The sequence below is a fragment of the Typopeltis vanoorti genome, chromosome 19 (assembly GCF_054136105.1).
Source record: "Typopeltis vanoorti isolate ZY-2024b chromosome 19, IOZ_Tvanoo_1.0, whole genome shotgun sequence".
NCBI classification, from domain to species: Eukaryota; Metazoa; Arthropoda; class Arachnida; order Uropygi; family Thelyphonidae; genus Typopeltis; species Typopeltis vanoorti.
In genome coordinates, this window is record NC_143567.1 from 59,685,715 (window position 1) to 59,700,079 (window position 14,365).

At 35.4% G+C, this 14,365-nt stretch overlaps 1 protein-coding gene across 4 annotated transcripts in view; it reads right to left on the bottom strand.

The window, feature by feature from the left end:
- Positions 1-11,153, bottom strand: part of LOC150096152 (uncharacterized) — a 520,274-nt gene extending 509,121 nt beyond the window's left edge. For all 4 annotated transcript variants that reach the window (XR_016549966.1, XM_090409454.1, XM_090409453.1 and 1 more), the window contains exon 1: positions 11,092-11,153. Coding sequence is in view for 3 of the 4 variants with exons in the window: in XM_090409454.1 (XP_090265580.1) it covers positions 11,092-11,149 (58 nt within the window). In the remaining variant the exon portion in view is untranslated. The remainder of the gene's footprint in view (positions 1-11,091) is intronic.
- Positions 11,154-14,365: the final 3,212 nt, after the last annotated feature.

Here is a 14,365-nt window from a genome sequence, read left to right on the forward strand (position 1 = left end):
TGATCTTTAAACTATGAGTTCATAGTGAGATTTTTCGTTTAAACACATTTAATGTTTTCACTATATTCATATGTCGTATGGTGAAAACAGTTAGCTCTCTCTGATAATGTAACGTAGGAAAATAATAACGTCCATAAAAAAAAAAAAAAAAAGTTTAAGGCAGTCGATCATTAATACATGTTTAGAATGTTGTGTCATTTCTGGCATTGCATGCTGAAATGCACTTAGTTTGAGTGGCTAATTTTACTATTAGAGATATTCAAATTGTCGCTTTATAGTTTTGTACATAATAGCATTTTTATTTTTATAAAAATGCACCACGTAAAGGTAATCGCAGTTGTTATTGTAAATCTTTTTATAATAATCTTCTTCCATTGTTTTAGCACCAGTCATAGATGGTAAATGAACATACAGTATATTGCATGAAATCGCCGCCTAAAACTGTAATAAACTGTTTCAGTAATCCAAGACTGCTGTTGTAAATTACCGACCGATTAGCATATCAGGAATCATTGTCAAGGTCTTAGAGAAATTAGTCAAGAAAAGAATACAGGATTGGATAGATGAAAATGGGATATTGTATGGGGGACAACATGGTTTTGTGAAGGGTAGATCATTCCTAAGTAACTTGCTCACGTTTTATAACACAGTGACGGCTGAACTGGATAGGGGTAGTGGGTTTACAGTGATACTACTGGACCTTGCGAAGGCCTTTGATAGGATACCACATGGAACCCTAATCAGTAAACTGGAGCAGATGGGGATGGATATAGGTTTGGTGAGATGGATAGGAGGGTGGTTGAAGGAGAGATACCAGAGAGTGGTTTATTCAGGAGTGGAGTCAAAAAGACGTCTTGTGACTAGTGGAGTGCCGCAGGGCTCTGTTCTTGGACCACTGCTTTTCAATTTGTTCATCAATGATATTGGAAAGGATTTGAGAGGAAGTGTTCACTTGTTTGCTGATGATGCAAAGTTGGGTAGAGAAATTGTGAGTGCACAGGATGTCAAAATTTTACAGGATGATTTGGATAGTTTGGAGGACTGGGCTAGGAAAAGTGGGTGTCAGTTTAATGTGGCAAAGTGTAAGGTTATGCACTTTGGAGTGAAAAGAATAACAGCAGTATATCGCATTGGTGGAACCGTACTCCAGGAGATTGATGAGGCCAGGGATTTGTGAGTGTTGGTGGATAGGGAGTTGAAGTTTAGGGGCACATTGCAAAAGTGACTAAAACAGCTCCTCACCAAATCACTTGGCTTCTGAAAAATACTTTAACATGCAGAGAGAAACAAGTTGTTGTTCCTCTGTATCGAGCCTTGATAAGACCACATCTGGACTTCTGTGCCCAGCACCACGGTTTCTTCGTTATGGGGAGGAAGTGGAGAGGGTCCAGAGACGAGTGACCAAGATGATAGCAGGTCTGTGGAATGAACCTTATGAGAATAGGTTGAAGATCTGTGGGTTGCAGAAATTGGACGATAGGCGAAGGAGGGGTGATATGATTGAGACATTCAAATTACTGAAGGGTTTTTATAAGATTGATCCAGAAGATATTTTTGAAAATATGACTGGTGGCGGGAGGACTAGGGGCCATGCATGGAAGCTGGGCAAGAGCGTGGTTGACAAGGGTGTTAGAGCTAGGTTTTTTACTTGGAGAGTGGTGAATGAGTGGAATAAGCTTCCAGAGTCTGTTGTGGGTGCTATGACCGTGAATGAGTTCAAGGCAAGATATGATAGATACTGTGTGAATGTTGAATAGTTGTTCCAGACATGATGTTAGGGCCTCCCTCGATGAGTCTGTCGACTCTTTGGAGTTTCCCGGAACAATAATAATAATAATAATAAAACACACACGCACGCAAACCTGACAGCAGGTTCTCCCAAAATGGAAACTCATGTTTAGCTCTGAATCTGAATTTAGAAAATTCGACTAAAGAACTCATACAGTTTCAGACAACAAAACGAGTGTTTAGGATCACGAGATGGCGACAGTTATGTGTTATATTTTCGCTCCGATGCCCCATTGATATTAATGAGCTCAGCTATTGGTTACAGCTAACAGTAGAGACTGACTACCTACCGATTTCCAAACGTAAGTTAAGACTAAAAGAGCTCATTCTACTCCTTCGGAAGGAGGGGTGATAAAAAAAAAGACGCTAGACAATTTTTTAAAAAAATAAATAAATAAATAAATAGCTAAGTTGATAGTTCAGTGAATTCTGTATTTATACAAGTCTTAAATAAGTCTTCTGTATTTATATAAGTCTTTATATATATGTATTGGGTGTCTTTTTTCATAACAGAATTGTTCATATTATTAGAAAGAATTATTAACATTACTAGAAGTTTAATAGAGATTTGCGCGTTAGATATAGCATAATTTTTTTAAATAACGGCTTCACACATGTAAGAAAAAATTAAATAGAATTTATTACTCATATATTATTCACGACTCAAGTTTAGAAGTGACCAGAGAGAGTAAATAAAATAAAACCAAATAAAATTTATAAAATATTATAAATTTTATTTGGTTTTCTGTTACATGTGTGAAACCATTATTTAAAAATTATACTGATTATTAACATTATTAATTATTATTATTATTATTATTATTAACATAATAGAAAGTTTCTTGGAGATTGTAAGTATGCATGCACGCTCAATGTATATTCGTGTTTAACCAGACTATTGTAATCAACCAATTAGAAAAATTTTCCATTAATTCTTTGATTACAGAGAGTCCCGTCTAAACGTAGACTACTTACACAAGCATAAACATATGTAATTTGTTTTTGCGATGGCAATTAAGTAAAAGGAAGGGACATTCGTGTTAACTGTCGATTTTATAAATGAAAGAAAATCGACACATCAAATTAAAGTAAAGTAAAAAAATAAATAAATAAATAAACATAATAGCTCTTTGATGTATAAGAAGCTTATGCACTTTTTATTTATGAGTTATATTTGCTTTCTTTTGTAAAATGAGAAGATAGGGAATATTCAAACACGTATAGTAATGGAAGCACGTTAACTACAGTCACATTTTTGCAATATTGTTGACATGTTCTCCAGATTTTGGATTCCCCTCCCCCTCTATTTTGCACTCCCTTTAGTTACGCCACCGCTAATATGCAAAGAGGTGAGACAAGTATCAGATTTTCAATTTGTTAGATTTCATATAAGAAATGTTTAAAAAGCGAATATATGACGACAATGTGAAAAAAAACTTAAAAACAAAATAGACAAACTGTTTAGCAGATGGCTGCTAAAATGTGTTTACTATTCGTGTAAGTTGTTATATCGTTAAATCTAACTGTGGGTGTTCATGTCTTCGAAGGTTTGACTTCATATAAAGAGACGTTTTTAAACCTTATCTATAGGTCGGACATTCTTTTTTTTTTTTACAGTAATATAATAAATTAAGAAAAATACATGACTGCCTTGCTTTGCACTTCCGTCATCGAGTTACTAGCTATAAAGGCGTCCTGGGTTCGAATTCGTTCAGACCATAACACGCATTTAAAAGAGCTTTTCCACTGAAAACGTCTGTGTTAGTTGGTCTTATAAATCCCGTTTCGGAAACTAGTTTTATCCATCTAATGCAAACAAACTGGTTAAAAGAGTACACGTACCGGAGATAGGATGTCACCCTGTCATTACAGCAATTTATAAGAAGAGTGGTTACTTAGTTATAAAAGCCATTGAAATAGTTACTTCAGATATTGCTGTCACTCTTGATACTTAAGATAACTGATGTTTGAGTCATTATTCTGAAACAGAGACAGTGGCTGTAACCTTTCTCTACAAATAAAAAAAAAAAAATACCGGTAAATAAAAAAATTGAATAAAATCCATCATAAGCACCAGCACGTACGAAACTTCAGGCAGTGGTCTGAAGGTCATTTGCATTACGACACAACACTTAGTGTAACAGAATGAAACGTGCAGCCGAACCAGTAATTGTGTTGATTACAGAACCGCGTCAAATGATTTCATTTGTATTTCAAAAACCTCTCAAAGAAAAGTAAGTCCTTTGGATGAGTGCTTCCTACGCAGTTTCCTTCTCTTCATTAATCAGCACACAGTTCCGTGTTTGAGAGTATTAATCTTCTCTCTTAAGATAATTGCAAGAGATTGATAAATAACAGTTAGGCATAATAATTATGTTAAAATATATTTAGTAACAACTTTGTTTTATAAAGGAATTCCCTCTGACTTCTTAAGTAACTTCCTTCTTGGACGAAGTTGTCTCTAGCGTATTTTTAAAATAATACATTCCCAAAGATTAAAATATACCATTACTACAATCCATTATAAAATAAAGTTTGTATTTCCACTTCGAAAATTCCAGAGGAAGTAACTATCATTTCCTCTACTTCCTGCAGATCTGCATACGATTTTAGAACGAACATTGATTTCATAAATTTTGCTTACATTTTTTAGCACTGTTCGATTAACTAGCAGAAAATTCCTTGCACTACCGTATGAGACAAAGTAACTCGTCTTTGGTGGAAAAAGCTCTTCAATATTAAGAAGTTCCTCCATGGCCCCCACAAGGGTGGGGCTGACAGGACTCTAGCCTGGGGACCCGGAATTAGGGGCCCGTCTTATCAGGTCGGCCAGTTAAGTGAGACTAACAAAGACAAAAAGAAACTTTATAAAATATGAATATGTACCTAGAGGGACTACTAGCTTTTGCAATCATTTCCAACCCATTATCCATCTTTTCAGACTTATCGTTACTCTTCTGAACTTCCCATTCGAAAGGATTTACTTTAGTTTTCGTTCGCCCGTCTCGCTTTCTCCTTCAACACTGAACACAATTAAAGGCTTGAAAAAATATTTCAGATCTTATAAAGTTATGCTAATGACAATGTTTTGGCACAAAATATTAGCAAATATTCACAATAAGAACATTATTATACAAAGTAAAAGGAATATCTCTTGAGGTCGGGTCCACACTTATAAGAGAATTAGTTCAAGAGATACAACACTTACATGACTCGTGGGAAAGTTGTCCAAGAAGCAAAAGTAGTTGCTGAAGCAATCGGTGTGCAACCTCAATTTTGCGAAAATCGAGAAACTACTGTAGAACCCGAAGAAGATTTCAAAATTTTCGTAATTTATCCAGTATTGGATTTCGTTATGAATGATTTTAAAACAAGGTTTGAAGCAGCAGATAATATATGTGAATTATTCTCACCTATTTTAAATTTCCACAACTTGGACGATGGTCAATTTATCACAAAATCAGCAAAACTTGTGAATATGAATGAAAAAGATCTGTTAGAAGAGTATTGAATGAAATTCTTCACCTTAAAGGTATTCATAAGATAGTTTTTGGCACAGAAACAAGTCCGGTGAGACTTCTGAACGCAATTTATGACAAAAACCTGCAAAGTATATTTGCCAATATCTGCATTAAACTATTTTGCACAATACTGGTTACTGTTTCTTCAGCTGAGAGATCATTCAGCAGACTGGCCAATTCATTGAAAACATGGCAAAGAAGCACAAGTAGCCAAGAACGACTTAATCACCTAGCAATTTTGTGCATCGAAAATTATTTGGCTTATTGAGTTGATTTTACTGACATTATTGATAAATTTGCGTCGACAAAAGCTATAAAATATACTTTGAAATAATTTTGAATATTATTATTAGTTTGTATTATGTAGATGTTGGTAGTTTTTTAAATAAATATTATTTTTGTGTTATCATTTAAACTAATTGATCCTAAACCCTGTAGACTGTATAGCAATGCGTTGTACTTAACCTGAGCGGTAGGTAGGGGGCCCTGCTTTAGGATGTGGAGGCCATGAGTTTCTCATGCCAGCGACCAGAATCGAATCCGCCTTTTCCATTAAAGAGTACACGCAGCGTAATCCATCCGACAGAGGCATCATACGTGTATGCTGACATTAGTCAGCATACACGTATGATGACTAATGCATTTTCTGCTTCATCCTGAATAACATCAGCGTCGTCCTTGAAGCAGTCGAGCACATCAGCAATGATATGTAAGTAAACTCTAGTATTTGTTTTGCCTTCCGATTCGTATCCCAAAAAAATTTTTTTGGTATACCGAAAGTATACCAAAAAAAATCGGTATAAAAGTTCTCACATGGCCAGCATCCTTTTATACCTTTAGCATCTGAGATCTGCGAAGTGGTAATGATTTTAGTCTTATAGCGATAGCCATAAATAAAAAAATCGAAAATCTAAGGAAGACTGATTCGTAGTTAAACTAAAATTTGGGTAGAAAGAAGAAATATAATCGATCTGCACAGCGCGTCACTGATGTGACAGACTGACAGAAAATTATATATATATATATATATATATATATATACTGTATTTGCCGGCGTATAAGACGCACTTTTTTTCTTTGAAAATAGGTCTGAAAAACAGGGTGCGTCATATACGCCGATACTCAGTTTTTTATTATTTTCATTTCTGGAAATTTTCTCTGTTCCGAGTTACGCGATTTCTTTATTGCTTCCTTGCGGTGTATGTGTGTGTATGAGAGAGAGAGAGAGAGAGCATTCCAGTTACGTAGAGCAGTGTTTCTCAAACTTCAGACATCCGCGTTCATATGATTGGTGCGGTATAAACAAAAGATCGTGCTACTAAATGACAAAGACAAGCCGACAGTTGAGTTGAAATGCTAATTCTCTTCAACCGAATTCCTTATATAATATCTGAAACACATTCACTATATATTTCTTCGTTTAAACACGTTCACTCAAACAAAACCATATGTTGCACTGGCAACATAGAGTTTTGCTTGAGTCATACAGCATTTTCTGTGGGAAGGGGACATGGGATTCATTAGTTAGTGCCGTTTTTATCCCAGTTATCTCTAATTGCACTGTTTGTTGAGAAACATATTGCACAGCCTGCAGATGTCTCTGTACCTTATTTAGTGATACAATAGGAACGTTTTACGATCTTGAACTTCACGGATACATTGAATTTTATTCTATGCGTTAATGCCGAAAATTGCCCCCCCCCCCGAAGACCTTTCACGTACGCGTACCACAGTTTGAGAAACACTGACGTAGAGTTCAGTGGATGCGCATACGCTGTCATCGACGATCACAGCTGTGTCCTGTTTGTTTAAACTTTCCAATTGTTGTCGCAGTTGTGAACAGTGATAAATTTCTGCCGTTAAATTTTCTCTAAATTTCTTGGCAAATTATGGCTGAAAAATGTTGGCATTGTTACAATATTGCATACAAGCTACGTGTGATTGCGTATGCTAAAGAACATGGAAACAGAGCTGCAGAGAGGCATTTCGGACCACCCCCCAACTGAGAAAATGATAAGAACTTGGCAGAATCAGGAAGAGGATTTAAAAAAAGCAACTCACAGTAAACATAACCTACGAAGTGGAACTGCAAAATGGCCAGAACTTGAGACAGAACTGAATACTTGGATTTTAGACCACAGAAAAGCGGGACTTTCAGTATCTACAAAAATGATTATTCATCAAGCAAAAGCGATAGCCACTAACAGAGGAATCGCCAACTTTACTGGATCAACATTATAGTGTTCAAGATTCATGAAGAGAAACCAGCTATGTATGCGGAATAAAACAAAAATATCATAAAACATGCCAGCTGAATATGAATAAAAAATGATGGAATTTCATCGATTCGTCGCAATTTCATCGCAAGGAAACAAGAAAATTTTGAACTTGCACAAATAGGAAACATGGACGAGGCACTGACTTTTGATGTGCCCTCAAACAAAACTGTAGATTCCAAGGACACTACAAGTGTTACTATTAAAACTTCGGGGCACGAAAAAACTCACTACACGGTTGTTTTATCCTGCTGTGCTGATGGGACAAAATTGCCGCCACTATTGATTTTTAAAAGGAAGACGCTACCCAAAGAAAAACTGCTTAAAGGAGTGTTTGTACATGTTCATGCAAAAGGCTGGATGGATGGAAGAGGAATGAAGTTATGGATAGATAAAATTTGGTCTAGGCGCCCTGGTGGACTGTTGAAGAAGCCTGCCATGCTAGTATGGGATCAGTTTCGTTCTCACAGAACAGACGATGTTACAAATAAACTCAAGGAATTGAAAACTCAGTTAGCTGTAATTCCAGGAGGTCTAATTAGTCAGCTTCAACCTTTAGATGTCTGTATTAATAAACCATTTAAGGGATATATGAAGGAGAAGTGAAACAGCTGGATGCAGTCTTCAGATTTTGAGGTTACGCCATCAGGAAGAAGCCTAGCATTTCGCAAGTTTGTGAGTGGGTCAAAGCTTCATGGAATGCTGTGAAAACTGAGACAGTGGTTAAATCATTTAAGAAGTGTGGAATTAGTAATGCACTGGATGGTACAGAGGACAATTTGTTGTATGAGGACTCAGATTCTGATTCAGAAGAGGTTTCAAGTGTCTCTTCATTTAACTCTGGAGATGAATTTCTGGGGTTTGATGATTAAAAGGTGGGTACTCTTTCCTAGTTAGATTAGGTATTCGTTGAAAGTAGACCTACTTATTACTTTATATTTGAAATACTGTAAATTCATTATAATATTCAGTGATAAAGTTTTTTTCTAAATAATGTGTACAAAAAAGGGGTGCGTCCTATACCCCGGTGCGTCTTATACGCCGGAAAATACCGTATATATATATATATATTAATGGACTAGCCGAAATTAATGAATATGCAAAAAACCTAAAATGTAAGAAGTACGACGTTTAATTTATAGGAAAGCTACATGTTCTGTAGTGAACTTGCAGATGTTAGCTCAGTTCAACTGAATAAAACCATGAAAGCATCTGTGTACCAGAATAACAACACAATGACGAAGTCATTAATTGTTTTAATTTCTCTCTACCGAATACAGCATGTGATGTTTAAGGAAAGCTTGAGAACATCTTTCAAAATATAAGAATTTTGTTCCATAAATGGAAGGATGAAGGATTTGCATTCTAAGAAGCGGAAGTTGTTCAGATTAAGAAACCAAGAGACCAAATAGTAAGCCAAATTTTTGGATGGTGAGAGAACTATGAATACGTATATGCGAAAAGAAGCTTTAGATCATTATCTCACCAACAGAAATCTTTTCTTGTCAATTATCGAGAGTGGTTTTAATCCAATAACTGAAACATGATTGAGTATAGATCGTATGAGTAATCCTTCCTTTAATGGAGAACAACTGTTTAAGAATTGATGCTCGGTAGGACCATGAGGTGAGTGAATTTTTCAGCCAGTTACATATGCTCACTGCCTCCAACCTGTCAGTTTTTCGAAAAACAGATTTCTATAGACTAAACATGGTCTTTTCTCGCCACGTTGAGCCTCTAGTAAGCAGATAAGGGAACATTGGACCATGAAAATCACAGGCTACCTAGAAAGATTTGCAAACGTCTATGTCACAATGGGAATAAAATCCACAGCCTGTTGGTTGTAAATTGGATCAGATATCCCCTAGGTCAATTAATTCTGTAGTTCAGCAAACGTAGCGAAGTAGGAAGGGAGACAGAATTACCCGTCTTAATCAAAGCTTGAGTTAGATTTGTATGAAGCCTTGGTTGTGGCGATCCATTGAGTCTATTACGGAAATAGAAAATGAAATGAAAATAACTGCAAATGGTTTTATTTATTGACAAAATTGCTATTTTCAACCTATACTATAAGAGTTTGTGTACTGTACAGCAATATAAAATTATTGCGACTTTATATTAGTGATTGGTGGCAAAGTGGTTAGCGTATCCGCTCTCCAACCCAAAGACTGTGTGTTCAAATCCCACCCTAACATGGATGTTTGTGAATGTCTTTAGGTGGTAGATGAATTTCATCGCCCGGTGTGCAACTACTGACCCTCTTACTGGAGGCCTAAACTGACTTGAAAAAGTTCCATGTTTGTTCTGTAGAGCAGGGTTTCGGACCAGATAAGAATGAATTTAACAAATATTAATAGAAAATAAATCTTCAGTCTGTCCACGTTACTAACGTGCTGAGTTTACTACCGTTCGTTGGTGAGAGTCACATAAAAAATTACTATTAATGTTATATTACATAAATTTAAGACTATGCTGCACCTTAGGAATTAACCTTGAATAATATAGTTTTTTTAGAGATTGCGAGATCAATTAAATGATCTCGAGATATCCCTTTCCTTCTTCCTCTTGACACAAAGTATTAAGGTCATATCTAACTCCCATTTGTCACTAAAAATTTTCTAAACACATGAACTGCTGTTGTTAAAATTCATTTTTACCAGCAGCAGGTTAGGTTCAGTGTCCTGTCACGACTGAAGTAATTAAAGATGCTTTATTCATACTGCCATATTTTGAACTCATAAGATAAATCATTAAATATATTAGTTTATTTAAATATGTTAAAGTGCTATTGTTGACGTCGCTATGGTGTGACATTCTAGAAATCCCTCTCCTGTATCAAAATGTTACATTTTAACATCTTTCATTCCATAAAAAGGGTGACCTCATTTAAGGAGTTGTAGTAATGTGGTTATTGTGTGTTTAATGCCTTACAGCTATATGAGTGTGAAAATTCTCTCCTGTTAGAAATATCTAAAATTAATTGTAATTATTCAGCTACCATTGCTACATTGTAGTAAATAATTAACTGAACGAACAAAAGCAGTATATTTTCATGTCTAAATTATAAAATAAATACATTCGATGATAAAAAAAAAAGCAAAAGAACTTGAAATTATATTTTGTCTGGACAGACTGGTGTTCATTATTCACCACCACTTGTCAACTATTTTTATTTTATTTATTTTTTATTTATTTAATTTATTATTATTATTTAATTAATTTATTTTTTTTATTTTTTTGAAAATCATAAAACGACTGCTTATTTTTCTTAGGAATACTTCCTGATGTGTACACATTCCACACACTGTCCTTTGCCCTATCCTCACTCACTGATGTTGTATAACCCACTCTTGTTTCTAAATATATTTTAATTGCCGAGAAACATTTTGTCCAGAGTACGGATCAAATTACCTTAATTTTAACTAAGGACATCGTTGATGGTTTAGAAACTGTAAACATCTAAAGTTTTAAGCTTTTCACAGATTACAGACTTGTACATTACTTACCGATGGATGATAAAATGAAAACATGTAAAACTCCCATCGTCGCACAACACTTCACCATGGGAACAAACTTTAAACGAGCACCGCTAAAACAGCGCTATTTATATTACGCTGTTCCTCGAGGGTTCACATATGCGCTTTTCATTCGTTGTTCTCCTGCATTCTTCCACTACGCGCTGTGACGTCATTCGCGCAAATTTCCTTCTGAGGTTCTTCGAAATGTGCATTATTTCTTCTCTGTTTGCAATATGCTATTGTTTCCTCTTATATAATTTTCTAAGTGAAATACTGCAGACGTTAAACTTGTTTCGTATACTGCGAATAATGACAAAGTGCTGTTTCTTAAAAGCAAGCAAAGAAAATGGAACATCACTTTTAAGAACGTCTTCGTATATTTCAGTTTTGTTCGTGTAAAGTGAAGTCGTTAGTTTCTGCATGTGTTTGGGGAAAGAGGGGGAATCATTACGACAGCTTTTTTCTTTCTTTCTACTTAAAGGTTAACTTTCTTTTCTTATGTTTTACATAAAGATTTTCATTCGATTTGTGCAATGTTCGAAGAATCAAGCAATTGGCAATGCTTGATCCTTCGAAATTAGGAAAAAGCGAAGAGAAGCAGTTTTTTTTTTTTCTTCTTCATTTTTGTAATGAATCCAGTAACCATTCACAAATACCTTTCTGCGTTATTTATCTTGAATTCGTTGCTGATCCTTAGTATTCCGGAATAATGATATAACACAGCTTATATTATAAACACAGTATCGCAAATATAAGCTGAAACTAAGAGACAGCTTTGAAAAGGCAGACCTAATTGTTCTTTTGTGGTAATGCGCTTTAAGGGACACCACGTGCTAGTTTATGTGTGCGCTTACGCATAATATTTACCATGTTAATCACTGATTTCACAAATAGCCAAGTTCGTTCGCATAACATTTGAAGGTAACTATATAAACAAATTCATTTTCAATACACACACACAATTCGCAATAAAAGCAGATGAAAACGTTGTTAGCTGCTAATTAAAATCTGGCACAAGCTTTGTGTTGTGTGTTCAAACGTCTCTGATTTAGCACTTGATTAAAATAAAATAATCTTATGATTAGGGGAAAAAAAAAACAGAGCGCTAACTGAAACTGCGCTTACCAAGAGGATGAGGATTGTAAAAATATATGGTAGTGTCATAAAGAAAATATGACATTTTCGAAATTTAAACAAACATATTTGAAAAAATCAGTTTGCAAAATATCCATACGTTTGAAAAACCTGCATTAAAATTTCACGAACTATTTTGCATATATTAAACTAACACAAATAATAGGGAGTTATTAACGTGAAATAATAGCCACATTTTAATATAATTTATAAAATGAATATCAGATAAAATGAGTTTATTATTTGATCTTTACCTAAAATATCGTTCCTACGAGTTTAATCGCATATACAAGAAATTAGTTATGATACAGTTATGTATAGTAGAGAATAAATGGAAGATATTGAAAGTAATGATATAAAGCATTTCTGCATCTATAGGTCATTGGGAGTCCATGTAGCTAATCAGTTACATGAACTATCATTTCATGTAACTTTTATCCACTTGGAATGCAAATATACAAATTGTTCATTTGCAGTGTTGCAAATACATTGTGTGCTCTACAGGGAAAGCAGGATGAATCTAGAGAAATGATGTTTTGTTTATATATAAAAAGGAGTACATCTGCCATGGGATGTTCTAAGGCTATTCAGTGTAGTCAGTTTCTAAGAAGTTCAAAGCCGCACATCCTTGTATTGGAATCTAGAATATGTTTATGTGGTTTGTATAATGTCATTCTCTGCTAGGCATCCTATCTCCTGAGGTTCAGCATTTTTATTTTATTTAATGACGAATCCCACCCACGACAGATTATAAACGTAATAGTATTTTAATACCATGGATCAACTATGATAATTCGGAAGCCCTGCTCTAAAGACCAAACACAAAACTTTATCAAGCCACTTCAGCCATCCACAGAGTATTCACACCGATGAAAATAAAGAAATTCAGAAACAGGCATGTCCGGAGTGGGATTCGAACCTATAGTCAGTAGTTTGAAAATGGAGATCTACTCGGCTGACCAAGCCGGGTTAAGATGACTTGTAGACGGCGTTAGGGACTTCTGAAACGCATGATGCTGAATAGATATTTCCTTAACACTGAACAGTATATTTCCTTAATTTGCTTTTCTATTAGATGTAAATTGAAAACTACTGCTTGATAAGATTGGGTTTTTCGACTCTTGTAGGAGTCATTTTTGGGGATATCTCAGGCAGCTTTGCTGTACCCATACGCATAATGAATTTCTGCTTGTGGTCTTTTGATATATTAAAAGTTTTAATCATAGTTTGTTTACATTTTAAACGCCTGTTAGCGTGTTTTTAAAGCGACACATGAAAAAAAAGTTAGGTCAATAAAAACTATTTCCAACTTCATCCTTTTGGAAGGCAGATTCAATATGAGAAGTAAAGTCAGGATTTGATCACAATAACCACACCCTGGAATAAACACAGCTTTTCAGTGCTTCGAAGAAAAAAATATATTGGGTAGAATTTTCTTGGAAACCTTTTAAGAGGTGCATAAGAGAGATATATGCCTACAGTGACTTGACCCTTTCCATCAATTTAAATTCTCGCCAGACTTATGAAGATTTCTTCTGACAAAATTTTAATTTAAAGGAGACGGTCGTCATAGTGGTCGTCATCTGTTAGTTCGAGAATGCGATTAAGATTTTAATCAAACTCACGGATAATTGTTATTGAATACTTACTAAATGACGTGAGAGTCTGCCATATTTACGTACAATGCTACTATAAAATAAGTAGGGGGGGTCAAAAAAGTGGAGCCTTGAGAAGGAAGCCTTGTGTGTGTGTGTGTGTGTGTGTGTGTGTGTGTGTGTGTGTGTGTGTGTGTGTGTGTGTGTGTGTGTGTGTGTGTGTGTGTGTGTGTGTGTGTGTGTGTGCGTGCGTGCGTGCGTGTCTTCTAATAATAGCCCTGTGTGTTATGATCCATCGAGTCGTTTCCGACTCCTGGCGACTCCACGAACATACGCTCTCCATTCCGATCTTTCCCTGACCATGTCTTTCAGATCCTCCAAGCGCACTCCAGTTGCTTCTTTAACTTCATCCATCCATCTAATTCTTGGTCTTCCTCTTCTCCTGCTTCTATCAACTTTAGCAAGCATCATCATCTTCTCCAGACTGTCATTTGCTCGCATAATATGTCCGAAGTATGACAATTTTTGCTTTA